Source organism: Chinchilla lanigera, unplaced genomic scaffold (genome assembly GCF_000276665.1).
Source record: "Chinchilla lanigera isolate Chin_1 unplaced genomic scaffold, ChiLan1.0 scaffold00002, whole genome shotgun sequence".
Classification (NCBI taxonomy): domain Eukaryota; kingdom Metazoa; phylum Chordata; class Mammalia; order Rodentia; family Chinchillidae; genus Chinchilla; species Chinchilla lanigera.
In genome coordinates this window covers 1,464,148-1,491,969 of record NW_004955403.1, presented here as the reverse complement: position 1 = coordinate 1,491,969, position 27,822 = coordinate 1,464,148, and the positions used below count along the sequence as shown (strand labels likewise).

At 55.6% G+C, this 27,822-nt stretch overlaps 1 protein-coding gene and 1 long non-coding RNA gene across 3 annotated transcripts; both read right to left on the bottom strand.

Annotated features, from left to right (window-relative positions):
- Positions 1–4,616: 4,616 nt before the first annotated feature.
- Positions 4,617–14,087, bottom strand: LOC102023101. Its single transcript, XM_013514706.1, has 11 exons — positions 14,028–14,087; positions 13,231–13,440; positions 12,909–13,133; positions 12,422–12,855; positions 11,504–11,655; positions 11,275–11,346; positions 8,970–11,178; positions 8,285–8,720; positions 6,443–6,546; positions 6,181–6,321; positions 4,617–5,609 (listed from the first exon to the last, which is right to left on the bottom strand). Exons 1-7 carry the CDS (start codon positions 14,085–14,087, stop codon positions 10,379–10,381), a joined length of 1,953 nt encoding a protein of 650 aa, XP_013370160.1. The 3' UTR covers positions 4,617–5,609; positions 6,181–6,321; positions 6,443–6,546; positions 8,285–8,720; positions 8,970–10,378.
- A 6,435-nt stretch (positions 14,088–20,522) lies between these two features.
- LOC106148719 lies at positions 20,523–24,011 on the bottom strand. 2 transcript variants are annotated; one of them, XR_001234375.1, is made up of 3 exons: positions 23,939–24,011; positions 22,579–22,675; positions 20,523–22,020 (listed from the first exon to the last, which is right to left on the bottom strand). It is a non-coding gene; the product is annotated as an uncharacterized LOC106148719 (long non-coding RNA). The 2 variants fall into 2 exon arrangements; XR_001234378.1 differs by lacking the exon at positions 20,523–22,020 and adding an exon at positions 22,131–22,192.
- Between the last annotated feature and the right edge of the window lie 3,811 nt (positions 24,012–27,822).

Below are 27,822 nucleotides of genomic sequence, written 5' to 3'. Positions count from 1 at the left end.
GAACACGGGATGCGCTCCAGGGAGTCTGGAGCTGCACACCCTTGCTGGCCGGCTCCTCCTATCCGCAGATGAACACTGCCCCCTGCTGTCCAGAGTACCCACCTTCGCTGCGAGCGCAGGGTAGGGTGGGAGCCACCACTGTCACCCAGGAATGAATTTTGACTCCTTCAGTCCTTAGCTGTCAGTTCTGAAGAGTTATAGCTGCAAAGAATCTCTACTGCATGGAAAGATGACTTGCTTTGGTTTGTTATTGTTACTCAGTCATTTTTACGAACCATCATCACCAGCAAAGTCCCACTGAGACGAAAGACCAAGAAGAGACAATGACAGCAGCCCTGGCCCGGCCACCAAGCGTGGACAGGTGCGAGACGGCTCTGCAGAGGGTCTGGAGCCAGCACCACTCAGGGGAGCGGGGTGCTCCGTGCTCGGCCCCTCACGCCACGGCGGGCGCTCCCCTGGCTCTGAGCAGCACCTGCCCTACCCTGCCCTGCCCTGCCCTGCCCTGCCCTGCCCTGCCCTGCCCTGCCCCTCATCTGGCATCCAGAACCAGGGCTGGAGATGGCTCTGAGGAGGCAGGCGTCCACACAGCACAGAGCAGGGACGTCTTCCCCTCCGCCTCCTGGGCACACAGGCCCTCAGGGAGGAAATCCTCCCAGGAGAAGCGCAGGCCCGGCCTTCAGGGAGCCTCCTGAAGCTCTTTCCATGGGGAGCATTTGGGAGTTGAAGGGACCCCGGAAGGCATGGCTTGGAGTCACCGGACACCCCAGGAGCCGACCAGAATGACCCCATTCTGTGCAACCCCGTATTCACAGTGCGGTTGTGCATATCGAGCAGATGTCTCCCCATGACCCCAGAGTCCAGGGCTACACTCTGCCCTCACTGCACGGCTAAGGAAACGCCGTCGGGGGTCCACTGTGCACCAGCACCTATGTGTCCTTTGGTTCACGAGTGCTCTAACACCGGCCTAGCGATGCGATTTCTGGAGGCAGGAATTGAAATGGAAAAGGTCGAGTAACTTACACTCCGCAGCGAACGTCTCTTCCTTGTGCCCCTCCTACTGCGCACCTCTGCGCCTGCGCCTGCGCCTGCGCCTGCGCCTGTGTTTATGGCGGCGTCTGTGTCTGTCGGTATCGACGTGCCACGCTGAGTAACACAAAGGTTCCGTTAACTGTGCCCTGACTCACCGACGGATTCCCAGTAGGAGCTGGCACAGGCCGGAGGGCACCACCGCGCTTTGCATAAAGAATTCAGTATTTTGTTCTGAATCAGGGTCCCTTCAGATTAGGGGACATACCACAGTCCTTCTGTACCCTTGGGTTCACTGAGGTCGACTGTGATCTGAAAATACAGCATGGAAAGCTTCAGGAGCACACAGTTCCTGAGTTCCGCACCACATGCCATTGGGGCAGTGGACGTGTGCTTGTGCCACCCTGCTCCATCCTGCCAGGCAGCTGTCACGTCTTGCCCCCTGCATCCACCCAGGGCATCATCACCCCTCATGCCCCTTGGCTCTGGGAGCACCTGCATCAGGAACAGCACCAGGGGCCTGTGCTGCGTCCCCCCAACTTCACTCTTCTGCAGGTGGTACTGTCTCGTCTCACATGGTGCAGAGGAGCAGGAGTACAGTACTGTGAGAGGCTGGAAGATGGAGACCACATTCATGGGCTTTTATTAAAATACAGTGTTCTACTTTCCTATTTTATTAGTAGTCGTTGTCGCTAATCTCTTACTGTGGCTGACTTACAAGGTAAGCTTTGCCGTAGGTGATTATGTGCAAGAGAAGTCAACGCAGTAAGTACCTCTAGGCTTGATGCTATCCAGGTTCCCAGCCACATGGCCCATCTCGGAGTGGGCCAGATGAAGGAGAGACACCACCCACTGTCCCCGTACCCAGTGTGTCACGGAGGATCCCCTCGGGAGCTGGGCGCTGAGAGATCCTGGCTATATACTTCCTTCTTTGGAAACTAGTCCTACACAAAGTGCTGTCATCGCCTAAAAGTCTTGACATTATTAATAACAATAATAGCTGAACTTTATTGCCACTTATTATGTGCCGAGCTACACGCAAGCTGGCATTTTCTGTGAAATGCTGTTGAATGATCTCCACGACCCTGGGCCTGCAGAGATCATCATCTCCACTTCATGGATGAAGAAGACAGAGAAGCCAAATCATCCTCTCACAGTCACTCGGTAGACCGATGCAGAGCTGAGCCTTGTGCCCAAATATTTTCTTGGTTCCTGTATTATAAAGTGCTGTGTGTTTATTTAAACACAAAAAAGCTCACTATCATAAAAGAAAAACACACAGTACAATTTCCTCCGACTCACTGAGCAGAAGACTCGTACTGGGATGTTTGTGGTTTAGTGTGGGGGAGCAGAGAGGACCACACGCAGGGCTCCCAGAAGCCCACTGTCAGCACCCTGCCCAAGCAAGGGCACATCCTGAAGACGACCAGAAATGTTGCTCACTCCAGAGCTGACCCCAGACTCCTCAAAAGACGCCAAGGGGCCACTAGGACTGTCACTGCTTCTGTGGCGGAGACTGTGCCCCGGTGTGCCTGCATGCCAGTCTGAGCATCCAGCCAGCTGTGCGGCTCTCGGAAGAAGGGCTGTGCTGTCCTGTTGCTGCTAAGCATGCAGGCATCCCTGGCTGATTAAGCACAGGCCAGAGCCCAGGTGGAAGTTAAGAAGCAGAAGCCCAAGGTCCAGGCAGAGGCTACCCAGCCAGGGGCACCTGCCCGACAGACCTGGGCCCCTCATGCCTCCCCTCTGCCCCACTGGCTCAGCACTTCTGCTTTGTGGCAGCTGGTTAGTAAAGAAAGAGACAGTTTCTCTGAGAGGCCTCTGTCCTCCTAAGCCTACACCCCTGGAGTGAGACTTTCAGTATTGCAGGGAATGGACTTCTCCAAGAGCGTTCACACGAACCGGCGTTCTCAGCGGTTTGCATAAGAATTTGGAAGTGAAGTCCCCGATTTTCAGGGGATCGCTTGCCTTTAAAAGTAACGGACAGACACCCAGGCTGGCAGCTTCGTCCTGCACAGCCTGCTGCCAGCTCGGCCACCACAGCCCAGGCCACGCCTTTCCCCAACCCTGGTGGCACTGCTGAGGCCACATGCTGCTGGCCTGGAGCTGAGGTCAGAGGACACGCTGCCCCCACGCAAGAGAAGAACCCCAGTGGCTTTAGAAGCTGCAGAAATGCCCCCATGATGCCGGCATCTCCACTCCAACCCAAGGAGGGGCTGTAGAGCTCAGTACAGGGCCGGTTGTGTCTGTCCCAAGTGCATGCGCTAAAGCCCTAACTGTGGTGCAGCTGCACTGGGAGACTGGTTTCCGGAGCCAACGAGGCCGAACATGGTCATCAAGTACTGACCACATCGGCCCCACAGGACGAGTGTCCTCTGAGGAAGAGGAAGAGATGTCAGCCACAAACACATGCACACACGCATACCATACGCATGCACACATGCACACAAGCACACAAGCGCACGCACATGGCCGTGCAGGACACAGTGAGGAGGTCCTATCTGCATGCTGGGCAGAAAGACTCAGGAGAACCCCAACCCACCAACCCCTGATCTTGGTCTCCAGCTTCCAGAACTGAGGGGAAGCAAATTCCTGCTCTGGGGCCAGGCATTCTGTTGTGACCGGTAGACCAGACCGACACCCTCTAAACCCACAGCCTGACCCCATGAGCAGCACCCGGCTTTTCCCAGTTCTCATCTTGTTCCCATTTCTCTGCACATGGAGCTGAAGGTCTCAGTCTCCCCACCTCCCCTCGCTGCTTCAGCACCCCGACCTGTCAGGACCAGAAGACTTGGGTGTCTGAGAGCCAGGTGGGCGTCACCGCCACCACCACAGGCCCCTGCCACGGCCCGAGACGTGGGGAAGTGCCGGCCCCAGCCCTGTACCCTGAGAGGGCTCTGGGGACCCAAGCGTTCAGTGTGCGGCCACCCAGCCCTCCCTGGGTGCCTGTCTGCTGCTGCTCCATCGCAGCTCTGCTGTCCCAGCTGCGTCTCCAGCGGGCCTGGCTCCGCCCAGCCTGTGTCCCATTCCGAACCAGTCACCACAGCCGTGACGCCTGCGCAGAGCACCCCAGTGAGCCCTTCGTCCTTGTGCAGCCAACCTCCCTCCAAGCGAACCCTTCTAACCAAAGGCTTTTACCCAGGCAGCGCAGTTCCCGCTTCACCTTACTGCAGCGGCACTTTGTACTTTCTCCCAAGATGCTTTCCCCGTGCGGGACAGCTTTCTGTTTCCACCCAGCTTCCTCGGTCCTTTCCCACTGCCTCCAGAAAGCGGCTGGCGTCACCATCCACCCACATCCCCAGAGAGGCGCTGAGGGACAGAGGACAGCACCTCAGGGCCAGGGCTGGACCGAGACTTCCACACCTGGAACACAGAGGAACCAGCAGAAAGCTGAGCACAATGCCCCCTCTGCACCCGCAGCACAAATACAAGCACAACTCCCCCAGCCTCTCTGCGGGGCCCTTGGCTGATTTCTAACCCAACTGCACTGGTTCAAGCAAAAATCAGCCAAGGTCAGGGCAGTGAAATGCGTGTTGCATGCTGATCAGAGACCTTGGACAGGAGTCACAAGCATGGACTCCAAGCCAGAGGACTGAAATCACCCTGTAATTATTTTATTTTTGACTATAGCAAGTCTCAATCAAATTGCTATCCTGGGTTCAAAGCACTGTTTTCTGAAAACATTTAAAAGCCACTGTATACTTATGTATAAAATGTACATATTAAATATAAACGATTCTGCAACGTGGGTCAGATTTACAAGGCATAACAATGTCTTCTCTAAACTCAACCAAGCCAGAAACGGCCTTCATCATACTTATAGTCACGTGTGGAGAAAAGCCTGTTCTCCTCTGCCCAAGCCAGCAGGCAGTCACCAGTGTCCTGAGCTTTATGCAAAGCAGGCGAATTCTCCAGGCGGTGGTGAGTCACCCTTGGCATCTTGTCCTGCTAGAAGCTCCCTTGCTCCAGAACAGCAACGATGACACCAGGGCTCCCGGGACGTGGGGACACCGTGCTGGGCCCAACTTGAACAGGACTGGACTTCTTAAAGAAGGCACTACTGTGGGCCTCTCCCTGCAGGGAGGCAAGTGAGGCTCTGCTCTCGGGCTGGCTGTGCAGATTCGCGCCAGCACGGCCAGGCTGCAGGGCTGGCCAGCCGGGAAACAGCGCTCGCCAGGCCTCTGTGAGGAGGTCAGTACCAGAGGGATCAGCGGGGCAGCCATCACTTGTTGCTGTGTTGGAAAACACTTGTTTGGTCACCAGGCAGCACACTAGCTCTGGGAATCAGCTACAGTTGTCCCACCCGGAGCTCAGTCACTGCAGACCAGCAAGGTGAGCAGGACAATGGAGTCCCACGGGGAAACGGCGACGGAGGGCAGGACTGCCTTGGGACAAGGGGTCCTTGGCCGGCACTTTCCTCCATTTCCAGCAGGACAACTGAAGGTGAGGGGTGTCCCAGACTCTGCCACTCCAGGGTCCCCCTCAGTTCCTATCTCCCCCCACCCACGCTCCCACTGGCTGTGGGTTCCGGTCCAGGCTGATGGCCTCCTGAGTCCTGTTTGGCTGGTGTTGGCACAAGCGATAACCTGCTTCGAATAACAAAGTTTATTTTTAAAAAAGCCCTCATAAAGCTCCTTAGACATCAAATGACTCTTACAAGCAACACTTTGATGAATTAAGTGCAAATGAATCGGGAACATGTGGATCACATTTCCCTGGAAATACCCATGGGTTTCAATATTCAGGGGGAAAGTGCTCGGAAAGCAGACCCTGAATTTTCCTGAACATAGCAGCTGAAAAACAATCTCCTCCCCCGGGTCCGAGGGCATGATAAGCCCGTGTGCACACGCGTGTCACTGGGGCACAGAGGCCGCCGCAGCAGGCCTCCAGGGTCGCAGCCACGGCGACCACGTGCGGAGGGCGGCAAGGCCTGGGGCTTTCACGTTCACACTCACGCAGCATTGTTTCTGTTTGGCTTTTGCAGGAGAGGAGGAGGTGGCGACGGTTTCTACTCGCACCCTGCCCCCCACCACTTCACTCCCCTTGCCGAAATCCTCGGAGGAAGCTACTGTGCTGTGTGTGACAGAGAAACCCGTCTCCTCGGCAGACCTTGGAGCCCGTCCAGGCCCCGCGCCCAGGCCAGAGCTCCGCACTCACCATTTGCATTTCATTGCCAGGCTGAGCTGGAGAAGTCGGCTGGAGAAGTCAGCAGTCAGCTGAAAGTAGCAGCAAGAAGTCCCCACTTTCCAGCACGGAGCTGGCACTGCCAGCAATCCACAGCCAAATCTGACTTACAATCTATACAAGAAAAGAACATCCGCGTGAATACAGGAGCCGCTCCTCTCCCGTCTGGGAACCCCTCGCGGAACCCCGAACCGCGCTGAAGGTCTTTCCGGGCCACTGACTACCCTGCCTTTACCTTGCCGCTTCCTGTCCTGGGGACCAGATTTCCGTCAACTCTCATCCACAACTGTTAACTTGGAAAACTGAAGAAAGCAACTTTGGAGACCTGTGACCAAGAATCTAAAGAGGAAAAAGAAGCGGAGTCAGGAAGAGCAGCCTAACGTTCGAAAACATAACACCTTCAGCAGTTTGGACGCGCTGAGAGCAGCCCGGGTCAGGAAGGAAAATCCGCGAGGCCCGAGGGCCTGACCCGGTCCTGACTCCGCATGCTGCCCGGGGAGCTGTAGGAAGTCTCGTCCCGTGTCCAAACCTGTCGGCTAGGACTCTAAGGAGAACTAGTGGTTTGAGCTGGAGCGCCTTCCTGAACACACATGTGCTTTCACGGACTGCCACCCAGGCCTCCACAGGGACGTCCTCCAGCGCCTCCGTGCAAAGTCAACAGCTCCCTGTCCTGCGCCGCAGCCTTCCTTAAGGACTACAGGCGGAGCCACCACTTCCCACACCGGGTCTCAGAGGGCGCAGAAGCCGCGGTCTAATCGCTGCCTGCCCAGTTCCCACCGGCCCTGCGCACCCAAGCCCGCCCTGCCCCGGGAGGCAGCCGTGGCCCACGCCGCTGGCAGAGCTCTACAGTGAGCCCTGGAGAGCGCACCCGGCCGCCCAGAGCGCCCGTGTCCAGGAAGGGGCTCTGGGCTCAGAGCGGGGAGAGAATTTATTCTCCTCAGGGAACCTTCCTCACGTGCTCTCCTGCGAGGACTGCGTCCCCCTTCGGGCTGTGCGTGCTGAGGACAGCCAGGGAGGCCCGTCCACCTGCGGTTCTTTCCTCTTCCCAGCTCGTCCCTGCCCTCCAGGAAGCCTCACTCACACACTTCCCCCAGGGCAGGCCTCCTTCCCCATCGGGCCGCCCTGGCCCTCCTCACGGCGGCCTAACGCGTGTGCCCTGGCCGTCTTGCCAGGTGAGATGCGCTTAGGAATCTCTGCTCGCTGTGGCAGGTGCTTAGCAGCGACTGAATGGACCACGTGGATGTGAGTGGACAGGAAGGAAACCACGGTCCGGGTCTCAGGGATGATCCCACAGACGGCTGGCGGCCAGCGTCTCCTCGCTACGATCCGTGCACTTGTACCAGACTGTGGCTCAGCTGGACTGGTTATTTCAGGCAACCTGAACACCAGTCTCAGTCTGTTTTCTGTTGCTAATAACACACCACAGCCAGGGGAGGTGTAAAGAAGGGCTTTGTTTGGGGGCGTGGCTCTGGGCCGAGGGTGGGGGGCGTACTGGTGAGGGCCGAAGAGGCCTGCAGGTGCACCCTAGATGACCCTGCACCCTGACCACTACCCACCCGAAGGCGGGAATCTAATCCCCTCCTAAGGCCCCACTCGCCCCATCTCCTGACATCCCACAGTGGGACCGAATTTCAGCACAATTTGTAACGGGGCAAACTGAGCTCAAGCCCTGGCAACTGCATGTGCTGCTCGAATCACTCGGGAAGCTCTTCCAGGAGGAAGAGGAAGCATCAACCCCACGGGAGGGCGGACAGCCTGCATCACCCTTGGGCTCTGGATGCGGGCAGGGCCAGCACAGCACTGTTCCCTGCACACTGGCTCCGCCACCTCTGGGGAGAAGGAGGGGCAGACGCCGTGTGGCTCCCTGCGGACATCAAGGGACACTTCCAACCATCTCTGCAGCTTCCGGCTCATAGTCACAAGTCCAGCGCCTCTCCGGTTAGGTCTCCCCGTTTCCACAGGGCAGGTCCCCAAAGTCAGAAGGGAAACGTAGTTTCCAGCTGCACTGACGGGCACTGACTTTTTTGTCCCTTTTCCCCAAAACCTGGTCCTGAGATGCCTTTAACCTCATCCTCACCTGCAAGTGGACAGGAGAACCCAGCAGGAGCAACAGCAGCAAACCCAGGGCGGGCAGAGGCCGGGCCACAGGAGTGGGTAGCCAGGGCCAGATGGTCACAGCCACCGTCCTCGTCCTGTTCTCTCCTCACAGCGCTGCAACTCTGAATCAAAGCGAGGACCCTACTCACCACTCCGTGTGCTCCGCACCCTAGTCAGGAACCCAGGCTTACGGGAATGAAGGACAGCGTCACCCTACCGCCGCCTGCCGTCTCTCCCGTAGTCCTTGCTGTGTGGGAAATATCTTTCCAGGATAACGGAGCATTGCTCAGCCGTAAAGAAGGATAAACTTGAGTCACTTGTAGGAAAATGGATGCGCTTGAGACCATCGTGTCAAGTGAAATAAATCCGACGCAGAAGCTTAAGTATCACATGGGTTTTTGTTAATATGAGAAACCCTGGGTATGAATAGTTTCAAAATACAAAATAAAAGCTAGACAGTAGGAAACAGGGAGATGGGTCTTTTGCTACCAGGAAGAGGGCCGGGAGGGGGAGGGCGGGAGGGATGTGAGAAGCATAAAGCTGTGCTGTGTACATGGAACAGCTCCCCAGGAGGAATGCGATCGTTCCATACTACAAACATGGACTCACAAGTTTTTAAAAATATATCCCACATGTAACAGCAAAAACATTACAGCTATGCTTACCAGACATACGCAGAACCTTCGTGAAGAATCTTGGTTGTTTCCTAAAGAACACAGTGAGAGAGTAATTGGACGAGGGGATTTCTGCCCAGTAAATCGAGTAACGCAGTGCAATTCCGAGTAGAATCCCAAGGAGCTTCCCTTAGGAATGTAAAGCACTGGTAAAGTAGCTCTACCACTTATTAAATATTACGAAGTAAATATAAAGACAATATCGTAAAGACAGGGAGCTCAACAGAGCACAGTGACAGAAACAGACCTCAGAACACACAGGAACCAAGTGTATGTTGGTGGCATTTCAACTCAGTGGGCCGCAGTGGATTGTCCCGTAAGTGGCTTAAGATGATTGAATAAACATTCAGAAAGTGCTTTCAGCCAGCAGCACACTGTGAAGCATCCCCAGGCCCCTTGGTAAGTGGAAGCTCCAGCTTCTCCTCCACTCCACGCTGCACCCACCGTCCCCAGCCACCAGGGGACCCTGTGACCTTAAAGCCTGGGACCGGGACCCGACCCTGCTCATCAGGGTGCAGGGGCACCGTGCGCAGCTTCTCTTTGCCTCTGCCCATCTGCCAAATCGCCCAGATAACGCACACAGGCCACCTGCTTCCCCAGAGCGCAGGGCAGAGGCGCGCTGTTAGGCTAACGCGGTCAGTGACTTTGGAAGCGAGGCCTGCATGGAATCCAGGCCGGTCACTGAATCAAAGGCTTGGGGCGTCCATCGATCTTCAGAACCCAGCGTGAGGGGCGCAGCTTTTCTATTTGCGACTTGAAACAGTGCCCAGAAGCACAGAGGGCACGGCCTGATGGGAGGAGATGCCCCGGCAGCCCGTCTGGCGGTGTCCATTCAGCATCTGGCCGAGGAGTCGCGGCCATTAGGCCCGGGTCGCGGAGCCCATTATCATGGGCGCATTGTCTGATGCCGCACGGGTAGAAGGACACGGCAGGTCACTGCGGCGTCTCTGCTGGCCCGGAGCTCACCCCGCGCCCACTGCAGGCGGGGTGGACAGAGCCCAGAGGAGCTCACCGGTTCGGCTACCAGTTCAGGCAGAAAACGCACAGAGTACCAGGGCGTAGGTGATTAATTCTGCTCCTTGCCTGGAAGGTGAAGAGCTTTTTATTATGTCAATTATAAATGTCCTGGAGGGAAAGTTTATCTCCCGCTCACCACTGAGCGGCAGGCTGTCTGAATCAGGGTTTTTTTATGTTTATTAGTCCAGTGGGGCCAATTGGGCTCTCACAGCTCCGAAGTGCTGACGTTTATCGATTGCTTCCAAGTACACCCAGTGGCAGGGCGCCCAGGCGGTCACCAAACAAGCAGGAGGAGGCTGTGTGACCCCGTGGGAACTCTCCCGCCCTGATCCCTCTGCCACATCCTCCTGCTCTCCCTCCTCACCCGGCTTTCCTTGCCGTGGTTATTGACAAAGGGACCCCGCACCTCCCCCCCAGAGGAACGAGCTCCCACCTAATAGGGGTGGCCTCCTGCCTGGCTCCCTTGGGTGGGCTGCCAGTCGTTCTCTGGGTGTCTGCAGTGCACTTGGAGTAAAGTGCACACCCTCACTCATGAGGGTGGGCCACGTCCAATCAGGTGAAGCAGCACCAACTCCCACACCACGCTGAGCTCCCAGAGCAGGTGGGAATGGCCCGCACACAGCCTGCAGATGTGGACGGCAGAGTGGGTGGCAGGGAGACCCCCACACATACACACTGCACCCCAAGGCCTGTGTTGTGCGGTAGCCTCCCTTGGTCCATAGTGAGCAGCTGGGAAGCTGTCCAGGTGGGGCTCTGGCCACAGAAAGACCCAAGAGGATGTGAGGAGGGACTGCCTGGTTGGGGAAGCCCACGTCCTCTGCCAGTCCTGGTGGTTGGAGGAACCGTGGCTCACGTTGGGAAGAAGCTGAGAAGAAAGTTTTGTCCTCCGTGTGCAGACACACAGCGATGGGGCGGGGCCAGGGCCTTGCTGCCTGGCGCTTACACGCTGAGGAGGTGCCGGAAATAACACGAGACAGCACATGCAAATGGGCGGCAGAGGCAGCCCCGCCCACCGTCCCGTTAGTGACCGGCGCCTGTGCCTGAGTCACAGTGTCAGATGTGAATTCACTACAGGAAGACACGCTGCCATTAATCGTCCTCAGAATCCTCCCTTGCTTCACACGCTCGTCCCACCGTCCGGGTCGCTCTCCGGAGCAGGTCTGGAGTCTGCTCTGCACTGTCTCTACAAGGCGTGACCAGAAATACAGAGCACGCCCACGCCAAGCGCCACCCTCCCGAAAAGTAGCTCAGAAAAACGGGACTCGGCGTCCTCACCCACCTTCTTCATCAACTCTGATACTGGGTGACTCCTGCCTCTCCCCCAAGTCAGAACGACCAGAAAGGGAACTGTCTGCACCAATTCGGGGCATCAAGCCAGGCAGCACAGCTGAGGGCCCTGTCCCCTCTGTCCCACCTGTCCCCACGGTCATCACCCGTCCCCCTCCGTCCCCTCTGTCCCCTCCGTCCCCTCCATCCCCGCCCATCCCCTCCGTCCCCTCCGTCCTCACCTGTCTCCTCTGTCCTCTGCGCTTCCCCTGGAGGAGCAGGAAGAAGCAGGCGGAACCTGAAAAACTGCCCCAAGCGCCGGCACTCTGCTCTGTGAGCTCTGCGGTCCGGCAGGGCCCTGGGACGCCGCTCCGTCTGCCCAGCCTCCTGGGAGCTGCGTGGTCACGTGGCTAGGTCCTGAGCACTGGGAGACAGACAGGGAGGGACCCACGGAGTGCCTGGGCCCTGCCCCAAAGGGAGGCTGCATGCCTGTCCCTCCCTGTCTCGCCCCATGGGGGATGGGAAGGCGGGCCGTGAGACTGGACGGAGGGACCAGGGTAGCACCAGGGCTGAGGCTGCAGATGGCACCTCGCACGCGCGCGGACACACACACACACCACCTGCCCAGGCTGCTTCGAAGAAAAGGAGACATTCATCCCAGCACCCTTGGCAGACGCGTCCCAGGAAGTCCCTAATCCTGGGAGGGCCCTGCGCCTGGACACGCCCCACCCTCCCATCCTGGAGGTGTGGCCGTAGAGGCAGGAGGAGACCACAGACTAGAAATCTTGTCACTGCATCCCGTGGCTTAGATACAGGGAATTACAGAGTCCACATCCCTCTCTTGCTGCTTTTTAGCTACCAGTAATTAAAAATCAGCTGGGCGTGGCGGCGCATGCCCACAGTCCCGCTCTGAGAGGCTGAGGCAGCAGGATCACAAGTTCAAGTCTAGCCTGAGCAACTTAGCAATTTAGTGGAACCCTGTCTCAAAAGAAAGCACCTTCAAAAGGAGGCAGGCTGAGCCTGTAGATCAGTGTGAAGGCTGTGGGTTCAATCCCAAGTACCGCAAAAAATCATCAAAGCACACACACAATACTAACTGCATTTACCTACTACTTCTTTTTAATAACAGCATCAACAATTTTAAGGACAGAAAATTCTACTCTGGATCTGGAAACCTCTGCAAAAGACATTTCCGAGCATCGCGGCTGTGGAAGCCATCAGAGAGTGACGGCTGAGGAGAGGGCCGCAGTTTTACCACCGCCCGCAGCTGCCGAAGCATCAGCCGCCCCGGGGGAGGAGAGGCAGGAGGAAAGGTCACCGTGCTTGGGGAAAGGCAAGGACCGCGGGCCTTGGAGCTCGGGCAGGTGGGGTGCAGCGAGTGTCGTGCCCCAACCTCCCCGGCCCTGTGTGGCTTCATCACTTCCTGTGCAGTCCGCTCGGAGCCTGTGTTTGCGGGGTCAGCGCTGCCGAAGCCCTTGCTGCTCCCGCATTCAGACTTGCTCAGCTTCCCCCTCCGGCCACTGCTTTCTCCGGGGGAAGCCACGGAGGGCAGCGGACTCGCAGTCAGAGCGTGTCCTTGACCTCCTCGCGCACTCTGTGACCTTGGACTGATCACTTACGTCTTTAGGCCTGAGTTTCCTATATTACTGTAAAATACACGTCAGGGCTGCAGACGGTGGGCACAAAACCGTACAGCGTCACCCGACACTGCGCCTCGATGGCAGCGCTGCCACCGCGCCACGTGTCACAGCGAAGCCAGCCTGCCGGGCTTGGGCCCGCCTTGTCACCCACCGTGTGACCCCAGTGTAGCTCAACCTCTGGTGCCTCCACTGCCCATCCGAAGCGACCAATGACAAAGCTGTCACAAGCCGGCTGCGATAATCGAGTGCACAGAAGACGCAGCGCACTCTCAGCGCCGCTCTGGGAACAGCAGGGGTAACACGGGCTTCCGTGGGGTAATAATTCAAACCCACGAGATGCCAGGTCCTGCCTCCCGGAAGTGCTCCTGCCCTGCCGTGTCCTCATCCAGCCGGACCTGATGCCCTGGAGGAAGAGCTCCCCGCTCGCTGCGGCTCACACTGCGGGAAGGCGGAGGACGGGGCGGGGCTTCGGCAGTCCATGCGGAGAGGAAGCCCTGGCCTCGCCACGCGGGGCAGATGCTGGACACCCGCGAGGTGCTCTGTGAGGGCAGAGGATGAGCCAGCCCATGTGAGGAGGGCTGGGGAAGCGTTCAAAGTTTAAGGTTTTCAGAAGTACTTAAATAAAATATAAAGTTTTAAGTAAGTTTAAAATATAAACTATTTATACTTTAAAGCACATATATATAAAGTGTATATAATTGTATAAATTAAATAAATTGAAATTATAAAGTATTAAAATAATAGTCAGATTTTATTCTCTTGTGATGCTAGCTGCGCTAAAGCCTCAGGAGAAGTGTGGTTGAGAATTCAGGACGGGATGGGGACCGCGTCACCCAGTCGTGGCCCTGAACTTCTGGCGCCCAGCCGGCCGACCTCAGGAGCGCCGCTTCACAACCTGAGCCTCGGTTTCCTCACCTGCTCCCCGGGGCACCTGCACAGCAGCGCTTAGGACCCCTGCAGCTTCTCACATCTCAGACCCTGTGTCTAACCTCTTGACCAAAGGTTAGCAGGTGAGCAGCACTGTCCAGTCCTCATCTTCATTTTACCAGGCAAACTCCAAACATTAATCTGAATATTTTGCAGCGGTCTACATGTGAAGGGGTACTGTATCAGTCAGCTATGCTACAGTGACAAACAGTCCCAAAGTGGCTGTCAACAGGCCCGTGTGAGCACTGCTGCTGTCCATCCCGGGTCAGCAGTGGCTCTGCTCCCTGTTCTCCCTGGCCAGGGCCCAGGAGGCACAGCTGTGGGAGGAAAGGAGACTTCTCAACCTCGAGCCAGCACTGCCGGCTCCCACATGGAAGGGCACAGCTGTTCCCACCTGTGTTTTGTTTATTTATAGGCCAAATCGAGTCATGCGCCTCTCTTGGCCTCAAGCAGGGGCTGGGTACTCAATCCTCCTACCAAGACCAGCATGATGGGAAACAGAGGACGTGGGGGCAGGAGTGCAGAGGGCCTGAGTGGAGCCCACTTGCCCCTGAGGAAGGGGGAAACCCTGGCTCGGGAGGGGAGAGGTCCACACAGGGTGTGCCGCGGGGTAGCACTGGCGGGAAAACTCTCAAGGAGGAAGAGGTCTCCCTCTGCCGCTTGGGAGAGGAAAATCCCCGGGAGGGGCGGCATGGAGGAGCGCACGGGGCAGCCGGGGAGCTCCCTGCAGCTCGGGGAGGCTGAGCTCCTGCCTGCTCGGAAGCAGGGTGTGGGTGCGGGGCCCCAGCGCAAGCAGAAGGCAGAAGATGAACCAACGTGTTCCTGTCATGTCCAGGAAAGGGCGGCGTCCCGCAGCCTCCCACGGTAGCTGACCGGAAGGAAGAGGCAAACACACAGCACAGCACTGCAAGCCGAACCCTGACCACCGGGCTCCAGAGCCCAGCCCGGCCACTCAGCGCAGCGCTGGCAGCTTGGGCCCCTTGGCACACGTGTGGCAGCTTTGGGCCCCTTGGCACACGTGTGGCAGCTGGATGGCGCGTGGCACTGCAGCTCTGCAGCTGGTGGCGGTAGCAACTGGCAGGAGCGAACTGTCCAGATGGGCACTAAATTCTCTTTAATGTCCCTAATATGTCAAAAGAGAGTAATCCTGTGTCAAAGCAGCTTAGGAGAACTTTTACTCAGGAGCATATAGAAATTCCTTATTGGTGAGAGAGCCGAGGCTTTATGCTAGCTTCGGTAGTGCGTCCTGGTCCCCAAGGTTGGCTTGGGGGGCTCCTCCACATGGGAATACCTTCTGGCTACAGGGACTTTGGGGCTCTCTCACTTATTTCCTTTCACAGGTTGGGGTTCTCCAGTCTGTTGATGGCTGGCCCAGGCCCGGCCCTGCAGGCGCAAAATTTGAATGGGGGGCCCAAGGGAAAACAGCCTTTTATTCTGCAATTCTATGACCCTCCCAGGGCCAGTGACACTCAGGTGGTAATTGTAAAATTTTAACATCAGGAGTAAAGTAGTAACTCTGTTGTGTAGGGGAACAGAACAGAGAAAAACATTTTCAGATACAGAACGGCCAAGACAACATCCAAAAGATGCATATTTAAAATTTGCTATAAATCCGTGAGAAAAGGAAACCAAAACCCACTTTAAAGCGCACTTAGGATGTGAGTTTGCAGTTTCTGGAGCGGGCTCAGATGAGCTGAGTAACTGGGAAATGATTGGCCTCATTAGCAACCAGGGAAGGCGGGAGATTGCCCCCCCCAAATGTTGGGGAAACACACCCCTACTTCACACACTGCTGTGAAGTGCAAAGCAGTTGAGCCCCTTTGGGGGACAATTTCTAAGGATCTGTAAATTAAAAACGCAGACGCTCTGTGACCCAGCCCCCACCCGCGGAGAAAATTCCCAAAGGTGCCGACATTCCGTGAGGCATGACTGCTCGAGGCAGGTGTCCGGTCTAGGAGATTAGCACCCCAGAAAGCTGTTAGGAGTGTGCAGGAGGGGGTGCATCCCAATCCAGAGCTGTGAGTCCAGTGGGGGCGGGGCCCCAGGGGCCCCAGGTAACCGGCCGCTCTGCTGACCCTGGTGCCCACTGAGCTGCACGGTGCTCTGCATCTGTCCTTACACCATAACAGGAGAAAAATGGGAAGCGCCTAAATGCTCACACGGCTGGTGCATATTTTACCAAATCAACCAGCAGTTTACAAGAGTGGGGTAGATGCGTGCTGATTCAAAATATATCCATGTAAATGTGCAGTATATATTTATGCTTTTGAAAAGGTATAGAAAATCCCATGTTTCCAAGCACACATATTTCTACATACATCTTTCTACATGTTAAGTATGTGCACGTGTGTGTGGCATTCAGCAAAGCATGCTGGGACATAGACAGCAGCTGGCAGTGGGAGATTCTGGGGTCGGGATGGTGGTCAGCCAAGACCAGCCTTTTCTTCATCATCTGATTTTTCTTGGACAGTAACTCACACAGGTACTATCGTGAGACCTTTCTCCTTTTAAATCGTAGAAAAGCACACCACTGGGGCAGAGGGGCCTGACTTCCAGAGCAACTGTGTCACCTGGCGTGAGTCCCAACCTCCTTGGCCAGCCCATTCCTAACCTACAGCAGGGCGGGGCTCCGTCCAGCCAACACAAAGCTCTGTCATTCTGCTCTACCATGCTGGGTTCTTGCCAGTCTTTGCAATATGAAAATCCAGTCGCTGAGTAAACCTGGGCAAAGAAATAAATGAAGCGTGTACAACTGTGTGCTTCAAGGAACTAGTTAATAACATCGCTTTGCCCGTGCAGGAACTAGCTAACAGCCAGCTCCTCGTGCTATCTTAGACAAAGGGCCTGAATGGGGGTCCCTGTCTTTAAATACCGCAGTGGCTGTGGCAATGAGAAGCTGTTTATTTTCAAAGAGCTCTAATTGAAGTCTATGTCCAGGCTGGTGGTTTTAGTAGCATGGTGAAGCCATTCTCTGCAGGTTGTACTGGTGACTAGACGGAGGGCTAGCCAGTGTCAGGTCACCGGGTGGCAGTGCCCGGCGCCCTGCGCTCCTCCTCTCACAGGAATCCCATCACTGTGTCTCTCCCCTGAAAAGCACCAAGAAAGGGAAGCAGCTTGCGTCAGCTGTGTATCTGGACTGCTTTTACAAAGAGACAAAGAAATTCGAATAAACCGTAATTCCTGAGGGGGTTGACATAAGAACCTTGATTAACAGAAATTTCTACTAAAAGGCAAAGCTAATTAAAAACTTCAGGCAACTTTTCCCCAGGAGAGAGAAGGTCCTCTCTCTTGAGCAAATGCAGTGTTCAGACACAGCAGAGAAGCAGGAGGAGCTGTGGAGACCGCCTCGGCCCTACCGTGCCGGAAGCTCTTCAGCGGGAGTGGGGCAGCGGAGGCCAGTTTCCCGTCCCGTGGTCAGGCTCCTTCCCGAGTGACCAGAGTGAGCATCGAAGCCTGCTGCGCCCGGTTTGCTAGGAAATTGTTTTTGAAAACCAAAGCTAAATACTTTCCATTGTATGCCTTTTTTTTTTTTTTTTTTTTTTTTTGGTTTTTCTCCGGTACCGGGAACCGAACTCACGACCTTGCGCTTGCCAGGCAGGCGCTTTGCCACTGAGCTAAATCCCCAGCCCCCTCCATTGTATGCCTTTAATGACATTTTAAAGACAATTCATAGGGAGACATTTTTATAAATATTAATATTATAAATATTAATACATCTACATTGTATTAAAATTTAATAATTCTGCATATGGAGTAGTTGTCTATTAATCATTAAGAAGGAGGGCTGGAGATATAGCTCAGTGGTAAGTACTTACCAAGCATGCAGGAAGCCAGGGGCTCAGTACCTCACACTGTAAAAAATAATAAATAAACAGGTAAGTAAATGATAAAAATAGCTAGACGATAGACTAAACAGGCAAGTAGATAATAATGATGACAAAGATAGGTAGACAGACAAAATAGATAACTAGATGATAAACAGGTAGGTAGAGAGATTGATGATACACGATAGCAGATCCATGCGTTTGATGCATGAGGAGTGTGAAAGCCGTAGGCATGAGAGGCCATCCCGCCTCAGCCAGACCACAGAGCGGACGCCATCTCCTGAGGACAAGCCTGGCGAAGGCCGTGGTGACATCGTGCAGGACCCAGAGGCCCTGTTCCCTGTCACCTGCAAGGCACATGGGAGAACCAAGCTCAGGCAAGGGTGTCCGTGCCTCTCCCACAGGCCGCTCAGCAGGGAGTGGGCAGGGCTGCTCTGGTGGGACAGCCGGACTCCTCCATGCCCTCCAGCTGCCCTCCTGCCCTCGCCCGGCTGCCGTGGAAGCCCTGTGAGGAGCGGGACTCGGAGTCCTGTGGGGCAGAGCCACCCCGGTGCTGACAGGAAACGCCCGCCGTTTCTGAAGCCGGGGACTTGTCTTCCTGGGCTGTGGGCCGGACAGCAGCACCCTGTGGCAACAGGAACTCATTCTGAGACACGTTCTCCTCTGAGAAAGGACTGGGCTGGGTATTTATTTAGCAAATGCTGCCTCACACACGGGACACTGGGACAGTAGACGGGTCACAGGACCCTTGGCAAACTCTGTAACGCAGAGTCGCCCACACCAGGAGCCACGGACCTCAGGGGTTGAGAGGTGGCGGGCTGGGACCTGCTCGTGCAGCGGTGAGAGGGCTGGGCAGGGAGGAGACCGTCCATACTCTCTGCTTGGTTCTGCTGTAAACCTCAAAGTGCGCTCCGAAATAAAGCCTAAGCTGGGCGTGGAGGTGCACGCCTGTCATGTCAGCACTCGGGAGGCTGAGGAAGGAGGATCACAAATTTGAGGCCAGCCTGGGCTACATCGCAAGACCTATCTCAAAAAAAAAAAAAAATTAAATAATAAAATCCACTTGAAAATAATACTAAAATGGTTTTTATTTCAGACACTGTATCTGAAGCCACAGCCCCGTGACACTTGTCCCTTGTCCTCACCTTCTCTTACCTTGGGGCACATGGCCTCCCGCTCTCTCTGGGCATCTCTGTCCTCTCTCTGCAGAGCACAGGCCTCACCCCACCGCAGTACAGACCTCTCCTCTTGTTGGCCAGTTTAGCATTGCTGTCTTGCCACCCCCCCGCCCGCAAAGGAAGACAGACCACCCAGGAGGGCTCCATGGAGTCCACCTTAAATGCCGCATGGCCAGTGTGCTGGGAGTGTGACAGAGTGGCGTAACGTGTGCAAACTTGAATTTTAAACTGAAGTCCCTGCAACACTGAGGGGCATTAGGACAGGGCACTGCGACAATACTGACAGAGTTTCCCGGTATAGAGCATTTTGAAATAACACGTGTCCACCACAAGCCAACATTTGTAAAGACACCGAACCTACAGGGGCAAGGGAAACCACACGCGGAATTTAGCCATCACCTGGCCTCACCACGGGAGTCTCTGAGCACAAATGCTGCTGCCCTCCCTTGACCGCCCAAGAGGGACAAATCTGAACTGGTCAGGCTCACATCTCTCCACCAAAGGAAGAGGACTGTTGTTAGACTTTCATAATTTTGCTTCTGCAATATAATTCATGTATCAGGAATATCCAGATAATCACACCCTACTATGGTAATTGTAGCTTCTATATGGAGTTCAATATTTCCTTTTCTACTTAAAATGTGAAGTATTTTGCAAAAACAGATAATGTACAATGCAGCGCTTTTCAACACGCGTGGCCCTGAACTTAAACATCAGCCTGATGGTTAATGATGCGTCTGCTAAGTGTGCAGATTGTAAAGCAAGTGCTTTCTATTGTTCAATAATACATCCTATTTAATTGCTCTATTATTGAATAAAAATCCCTAAAGAATTTTCACTTCCAGCAATGTATCCTGACCTCCCTTTGGTGTCTAGACAATAATGATTTACTGAAATATGTGGGGAGTAACATAAGAAGAAACCTTAAAACATATATGATATCTGAGGTTACTGGGGTGGGGAGAGGAGAGAAAACAAAGTATTGTTGTGCATGGTACAAGTCTCCAGATAAAATCATTTCAATAGACGTGGGACGTAATGATCAGAAATCCAGACGTGAAAGAGTTACAGTTGGTCAAGATGCAATGCTTGTATAAAATCAAAATAGTTTTCTATAAATTTTCAAGGTAAAGTGACAATCTTTTAGGAAACAAAAAGATCCTTGGGGGATCAGAGTCTTCCAACAGGTCACCATGGTTTCCAATAGTATTCATCAATAAGCTGACAGGGTTTGTTCTTCAGGTTGGCTGGGAGGCCGGGCCCGGAAGCCCTCGGAGATGCGTCCGCACGAGCCCCTCAGGGTGTAACTGCCCTGAGTCAGCGGCCTCTGCTTGAAGCCCTCTGCTCACCACCCTTCTCCGTTCACACAGCAGGCCCTGGTGAACGCTTACCCACCAGTATTAACAAATGGGTGCACTGAAAAGTCATATTCTTTCCCACACCAGCAGGAAGGTTGGAGAATGGCATTCATCTTGCTAGGGTATGGATGGATGTGCCCCTCCAAGTTCCTGTGTTGGAATTCAAGTCCCATGGCGATGGCGTTGGGGTGGGGGTGCTGGGAGGTGCTTATCATGAAGGCTCTGCCCTCAGGGACAGGATCCATGCCCACATAAAGAGGGTTCAGAGCACTGCCTAGTCCTTCCCACCTTTGGGCGCCATCTTGGACCCGCCACCACAGTGGCCTTGGTTGTGTCAGACTCTGGCGGCTTAAACTCTGTTAGGTATAAATTGCCCCGGCTAAGGTATTATGTTCCAGCACCGAGAGTGAACAAGGACAATTAATTTAGGCATGGCCTCACTTTTAAATCTTTAGATAAGGAAGGCGAGGACAGCAGGTAGGAAGTGTGCCAGGGACCTGGTATGTGGGGCAATCCTGGAAGACAGTGCTCGAGGTGTGGGCGCGGTGGCAGTCCCAGCTGTGTCCTCACAGTCCAGGCTGCACTAGCCTCTGCTTGGCGCACAGCGGCTGTGAGACTGGCACGAGAACAGAGGAGTAGGTCTGTGCTCCCGACGGGAAGGTCTGAAGGGCTTGCTCAGCAAGCTCTTTCACGGTGGCCCTGAAGTCAGGGCTGTTTTCCAGGCTCTGTACAAACCCGAAATGCTGCAGTCAGCTGTGGTCCTGCTGTCCAGGGACACCCGTCCGTGGTGGATGTGTGCGATTCCCTGTCGGCTGGGGCTCCGCCCTGTGCCAGTCTCTTTCGAGTCTCAGCATCGCAGCTGGACTGTTGACAGCTCGCTCACATCCACTGTGCAAAACGGGCCAGTGCAGCTCGGCGTCAGGTGCTCACTCATCTCCCTCGAAGGAGGAGCAGGTGAGTGTTCACCCGAGTCCTTAAAAGCGTGAAGCACGATCTCAAATACCCAGAGTGGGAGGGAGCTGGGGAGCCTGCTTGGCCCCGTCTCCCCAAGGGGAAAATGAGGCTTGCAAAGCCGACTTCAGAGTCCAACAGCACAGCCAGGGCTGGAAACCCAGGCCCACCACTGGATCTGCGCGGTAGCATTCCTTGTTGCTTCTAATACTGGTTTTCAACATTCAGCATCTTATTATTTAGCAATTCAGCTCATAAATTCACCTGGATCCTTGGTACCCTCTTCCCTTCAAACACAGCACACCTTTGTTCCTCCTGGTGAATATGATCGTCGGCCCCAACACTGCTAGGTATTCCTGCACCAGCCCTGCACACTGAAGGTTAATGACCCAAGGTCGAGATTCTGTTCTTCCTTTTGCATCTTGGGAGGGGAGAACAGAGCCTTTTGGCTCTTTAGGCTTCTCAGGCAAATTCAGGCTCACACGACGAGCAATCTGGCCACCTGACTCACCGCTGCGTGCTAACTAGAGGAGGGATCCAATACACCCACCTCCCACCAGCAGCACCTGGCTCCTGCCTGCGACACGGGAGAAACGCACAGAACCACAGCTCCCACCACCCTCAGTCCAGCCCGTGCAGCCTGAGCCCAGGCCCTCAGAGTGGGGACCAAGCGCGAGGTCACGGTGCGAGCGGATGGAGAGCCACGTCCTCTGCATCCTTCTGCGACGTGTCGGAGACTCTGGACAAGCAGTGGCCAGTTTGTCTCTGGCTGCGATGGTGACGTGGGCATGGGCAAGGTGGGTGAGGCTTCGCATTCTACCAGTACGGACGGAGGCAACACCAAGGTGTGGAGCACCTCTCACTTCAGTCACGGCGGTCAACTGCAGGAGAATGGGACCAGGACCAGGACACGACCTGCATAGGGCCGCGCACAGCACACCCCTTCCTTCACGAGGCTCATTACTGAGGGCAGCACTGTTACTACCTTCAAGGAGGCTCCACATAAAACTGTCAGCAGCATCCAGTGACTCGGAATAGGGGCCGGTGCATTAGCTGCCAATTTAAATTAATTTTGCTTCTTGAACCATGAAAAATAGTTCTTTGAACAAGAATTCATGATAAATACACATGTGTAAAAGGCCTTTAATCATAATTATTTTAAATGCATAAAACACAGTTTAAGACTCTCAGCCTCATTAATTTCTTATGGCATCAAAGAATAAAAACGAACAGTAAATGAGAAAAGTATAAGTCATAATTTAAATGTTATGCATGGTCATTTAGCTCATTAAGTGAGAGTATTCTTGGTAAACTCTGGGCAGAAGAGCATTTCTGACCGCCCAATCACAGTCAGCAATGCTGCAGTTTTCTTGGCACGAATCAGTGTTTTGCATCACTTAAATTTTAAAAGAATACTACGTAGAGTTAAAACCACAGACCTGGAACTTCGGGAAGCATCGTAGCACCTTAGGCTTCCTCTCCCAGTGCACTTGATTCTCTGTTGTCTGTCAGGTTCCCACAGAGCAGGGACACGGCCTGCGGGGCACACAGAGGATGGAGTACACCGAGTGCACACAGCCAGACCCAGGGGCCCAATCCTCCCGCACCCCGTGCTCTGAGCCACTGCAGGTGTCCCTCAGCACGCCCACCCCTCTGCTCTCTGAGTACCAGGTTGTCCTCAGCGAGGTGGGTCAAGGTGACAACGCTCAGGCACTCAGACAGTTCGCGTCCCTGGGGCCCGCAACAGTAGGGTTAGCGGAGCTGCCAGGCTGCAGCCCCGATGCGCATCAATCTCTGCTTCGTGTGCATGTGGTCCACTTCCACTCCGGCTCCCTGGTTCAGACCGGGAAGCACACAGCTGCCAGACCTGTGGCCGCACACACTGTCCGAACACTCAGCCGTGTCCCCAGTGGGCAGGGCTGCCCTGGCTCTGCTCTGTGACAGCAGCTGCAGCCCACCTGAGACTGCCAACGTGCCCCATCCTCTACAGTCCGTTTTTGAAGGAGCCAGAAGCTGACGAGTTCAGTGTTGGGGGTCGTTATGCCTGAAGGCTTAGGTCTGAAGACTGGCACCCACTGTCCCTGTCTCCCCAGACACAAAGTGCTTTTGATGCCTAACCTCAGTTGTGACAGGGGTTGGTACCAAGCTTTCACTCGGCCCCCCCTCTGAGAGCACTCACCCCTCAAGCCAGGGAATCAGCAGGCGCATCTCACTAACCACCAAGCACGGACGCTCCCACTACAACTTGGGAACTGGACGATGACCACGAGGTGGTGGGTCCTGGACCAGGGCTCCACTTAGTGCAGCCCCCACAGGAGCCCCACCCAACAGGATGGCCCTGGCAGCCCCGCAGCTCCCAGGTGTGGATCCGGCCTTGGACCCCGCACCCAGATCTGACTCGTGCCCAGAGCACCGTTACCTGGGTGCCTGGCCATGGGGCCCCCTTGGGGAAAACACAGGTGGCTGAGTCACTGCCACATTCACTCGCCACGGTGCCTGGCAGGCCCTGCTCGTAGAGACCCAGCCTGTCCTTTGGCCGTGGCCTCCAGCACACACCCAGACACCAGCAAGGGTGTCTGGGTTGGGGCTCAATGCTTGCCCTTAGCCGGCTTGATTTCTTTCAGCTCTATGGACTATGAAACTCCCTGTTGATGGTCCCTCTGTCTCACACACCCCATCCACCATGTCCACAGCTCTGGGGCCACATCCCCTGACAGAGATCATGGCCTCTGCACCACACCTCTTTTCTGATACGTAAACCCCCACCTGGCCAGTGCCCTGGGGATCCCCTCCACTTACCGCAGCAGGGAGTGCAGCCACCCAGTCCCACGTCCCGAGACACAGCCTCTCCACGACGCTGGCCCCCTCCACGCCTCTGCGCTCTCTGGTCAGCTGAGAGTCCTGGAGGATTAGTAAACCAGGACTCTGTAGCCTCAGGGGGTCTGTACGTGCTCGCTCTATCGAACTCTGTCAGGGTGGGGCAGTTCTGAAGGAGGTGACCCTTGAGCAGACAATGAACTGCTGTGGACTCACCAAAGAAAGACACTGAAAGGCTTAGATTAGTCACCATTTTGAGAGATATCGCAATGTCAGAAGAGTGCTTCAGGGGCATACGAAGAGGCTCCCAACTCCCACCTCCTCCAAGTGAGACAGAAAAACCTGAAAGACCATTCTTGGCCACAGTTCCAAGGAAAGCAGAGCTCGGGAAAAGACTGCGTCCTCAGCTCTGGGAAGTCTGTGATGCTCAGGTCAGGCCCTGGCTGGACACTGTGTCCACTGCCACTTGTTCTAGGCTGGCCCTGCCCCTCCCCCCCGGGGGACACAGTGTAGAGGCCTGGACTTTGCATTTCCCCACCACCTCCTCCCGGCAGCGCCACCCCGGGTGAGGCTGGCCCTACTAAGTAAGGGAGGAAAGTGACCTAGCACAGGAGCACCCCATGCGAGAGCACAAAGGCAGTGGCCAGCGCCCGGCATGGGGAGTTGGAGACCACGCGGGGGTCCTGCCCACGAACCTCCAGTCTAACTCTATGGAGCGCCTTTTAGGAATTACGCATAACTCCGAGTAAAATTCAATATCAAAACTCAGTGTCTGTCATTCAGTGCCCCTGGCCTTAGAGGCACCCGAGAGAGGAAAAGAGGCCCTGTAAGCTGCGAGGAGACCTCATTCCCCTCCAGTGAGCCTGGGGCAGGGGAGGCCTCAGCGAGCCTATAAACTGAGTCACAAGTCCTGCTTTCCCAGCAGAGCGAGCTTGGAATGCGCCCTGTGACTCTCCAGGCTTGACCCACTTCCATTAAAGAGGATGCCCAGTGAGTGTGGGGTTACACAAAGAAGTTACAGAGTTTCTAATAAATGCCTCAAACTGCCCAGAAAATCTAGTTCTCAGGATATTTTTTTCCTTGCGGCTGAAAATAAACATGTCCATTGCTTTATAGTTTCCTGAAATGATGACATTCTGGTATAACTGCAAATTCTTGCGACAGGCAGATGATTCTCCCCAAGTATGGGGCACTGTGAAGGCCTGAGGAATGGCTCGGAGGCCTCTAGCAGTGGACACGGGTCCTACATAGATCATCGCAGGGACCTCTTCGCTCAGGAGCAGGATTTGGGTCCAAGTTTTGCCATCAGATTATGACTGAGACATCTCCTCGGTCTAAAAGGTGCCCTCCACATTCTTGAGTGGAAAGACTGGCGGTAAAACCTTCACCCAGCCCTGCTGTCCTTACTGTTCAAGTAAACAGAAAACTGACTGAAATATTCTCCACTATCTCCCTGTCAGTTATTCAGAGAATGAATATTTATTTCTTAAATACAAATTGCCAAGCCCAGCTTGATAAAAGACTGTTAATATCTGGTCAAGTAAGGACTTAAGACTAGAACTACAGAGTTATAGAAGAGTTATTTAGTAGGCAGAGGACTCTGAGGTTCCCCAGTTTACTGGGCAATTACACAGTGTGGTTATTCTTCCCAGTTACAAGGCAGGCCTGATATGCCTCCCAGGAAGACGGCCTGACGTGTTCGCTTTCCTCATCCGGGAGACCCAACACCTGACACCCACCTCTTAAAGAGGAGAGGGTCACTTTGGTTCACAGCTGTAGAGGTTCCAGTCCATGGTCAGCTGCTCCAAGGCAGGGTGGCGGGGTGGTAGGGCAGCAGGGCGGCAGGGCGGCAGGGCAGCAGGGCGGCAGGGCGGAGGGGCCTGGAGGAGGAGATCTGCTCAGGGCATGGGGGACAGGAAGCAGAGAGAGAAGGGAGGAGCTGGGATGGGAGACACCGCCCCCAGGCCACACCCCCAGTGATCACCTCTTCCCACCAGGCCCCACCCCCTGCAGCAAGTCAGCTCTGTGCCCCGATAATCCAGTCCCCTTCCCACACCCTCCCTGTGAGCACGTGAGGCTTTGGGGGCACCTAGACATAGACCCTAACAAGCACAAACAAAGCAGTAAACAAGCCATCTCCAGAAGTGCAAAGGGGGAAACAGGAAGCAAGGTGGGGTTAACAAAGGCGCTCTGGAGAGGATTCTGGGAGTGCAGTTTCCCCTGCTCCACGTGCGCATCCATGATCCACTCTGTCCCTACCTCTTGAGTCAAACGTTGCTGGGCCTGGATCTGCTGCACCTTAGAGAACAAAACCGGACCTTGAAGAGGAAGGTCGGGGACACACAGGCAGGCACCCTGGGAAGCCCCTGGCCCAAGGCGACGGGCACACAGGGAAGAAGGTGGGCACTGGGCTCAGGGAATGCACTGCCTCCAGGACGCTAGGGCTGGGACTGCCTGCCACGCTCAGTGTGGGGTGGTCTCAGTCCCCAGCAAGCCCAGCAGCACTCTGCATGCCCCCAACCCTGGGAGAGCAGAGGCTCCTCGCTCCCCCACCTGCAGGGCAGCCGCCACCTTAGTGTGCAGTCACCCAGGTGCAAGCGCTGCGCAAAGCAAGGGAAGTCCCACCCGTGAGGCTCCCTGGGGTGTGGACTCCACGGCTGAGCAGGGTGTGAGGGGAGCTCTAGGAGCACACGGGGCAAGGAAAGCCCGATTGGACAGAGACTGATCTATAGAGCTGATGCTGGGCGGACCTCATCCGGTCCTCCAGGGAGCGCGGGTGCTGGAGGGGCCACCCTAGGAGGGATGAGGGATTCAGTCCTCGGGGCACTGGCGTGGCCACCCTAGGAGGGATGAGGCAGGGTGGCTGCACCTCCACACGCCTGCCTGCTCCCTTGGGAACCACCTGGCTTCAGGAGGACATTAGTAAAGAACTCTGTTAGCCTCCCCGCTGCCCGGGGGATGTGCATCTCCTTCCCGAAGGAGCCACGGGCAGCAACCTCTCCGCAGCCCGCCCAGTGCCCCTCACACTGTGTGCGTCGTGTAACGTGCTCTGGGAGATGTTGCGCTAGGAGTCTGGGGGTCTGTTCTCTGCCAAAAGTTGAAAGGTGGAAATAGAAGGGTGAGTCGCAGTCTCCCTCCCTCCTGGACCAGCCCATCTCCTTCCTCTCAACTCCTCAGCCCCACGGCACTTCTGCTGACCCTGACGGCTCCCTACGGTGACCCGGACCCTACGCGTTTGAAACCCGGCTCTGGGCACGGCTGCTGCACTTGTCTATTTGGACTCACAGCTGGTCAGGGTAATGCTGAGGGCACCAAACTGTCTGGTGCCAAGCGTTCTCTGCTGCCAGCCAAAGTAGCAGCAGCTTGGCCGTCCCTGGTCACTAAGACGCATGGTCCTGTCATGGGGGTGGCTGCCTCCTGCCCCACTGGCCCCTGGTGTGAGAGTCAGGAGACTCTGCATCTCTCCTGGAGCTGCTCTTCCTCTTGGGAACGAGAGCCATGTCCCACAGAGCCTGGAATCAGAGGGACCGAGCAGATTTCCCCAGGCATCCCTTGGCACCCCTGCGTTGCCAACCTTTGACTTCTGGGCCTGTGGCCGCTCTTCTCGACGGTGGGTCCTTGGTGAGGGCTCAGCGCTGGTCTCTGCCCACGGCAGGCTGGGGGTTCTGCACCGCCAGCAGCTCACCAGCCTTGGTAGTGATGGGCATTCTGAGCCCGTGCATAGCACCCATCTCTGCCACGAGGGGTTCTCCATTCACAGGCGTGGTGGTCCCAGGGCCGATGGCGGCTGGTGGGCCTTCCTCTCCACTTGGTTGCTTTTCGTGCAGATGCTCACGTGCACCTCCAGGGTGTCTTCACACTCACAC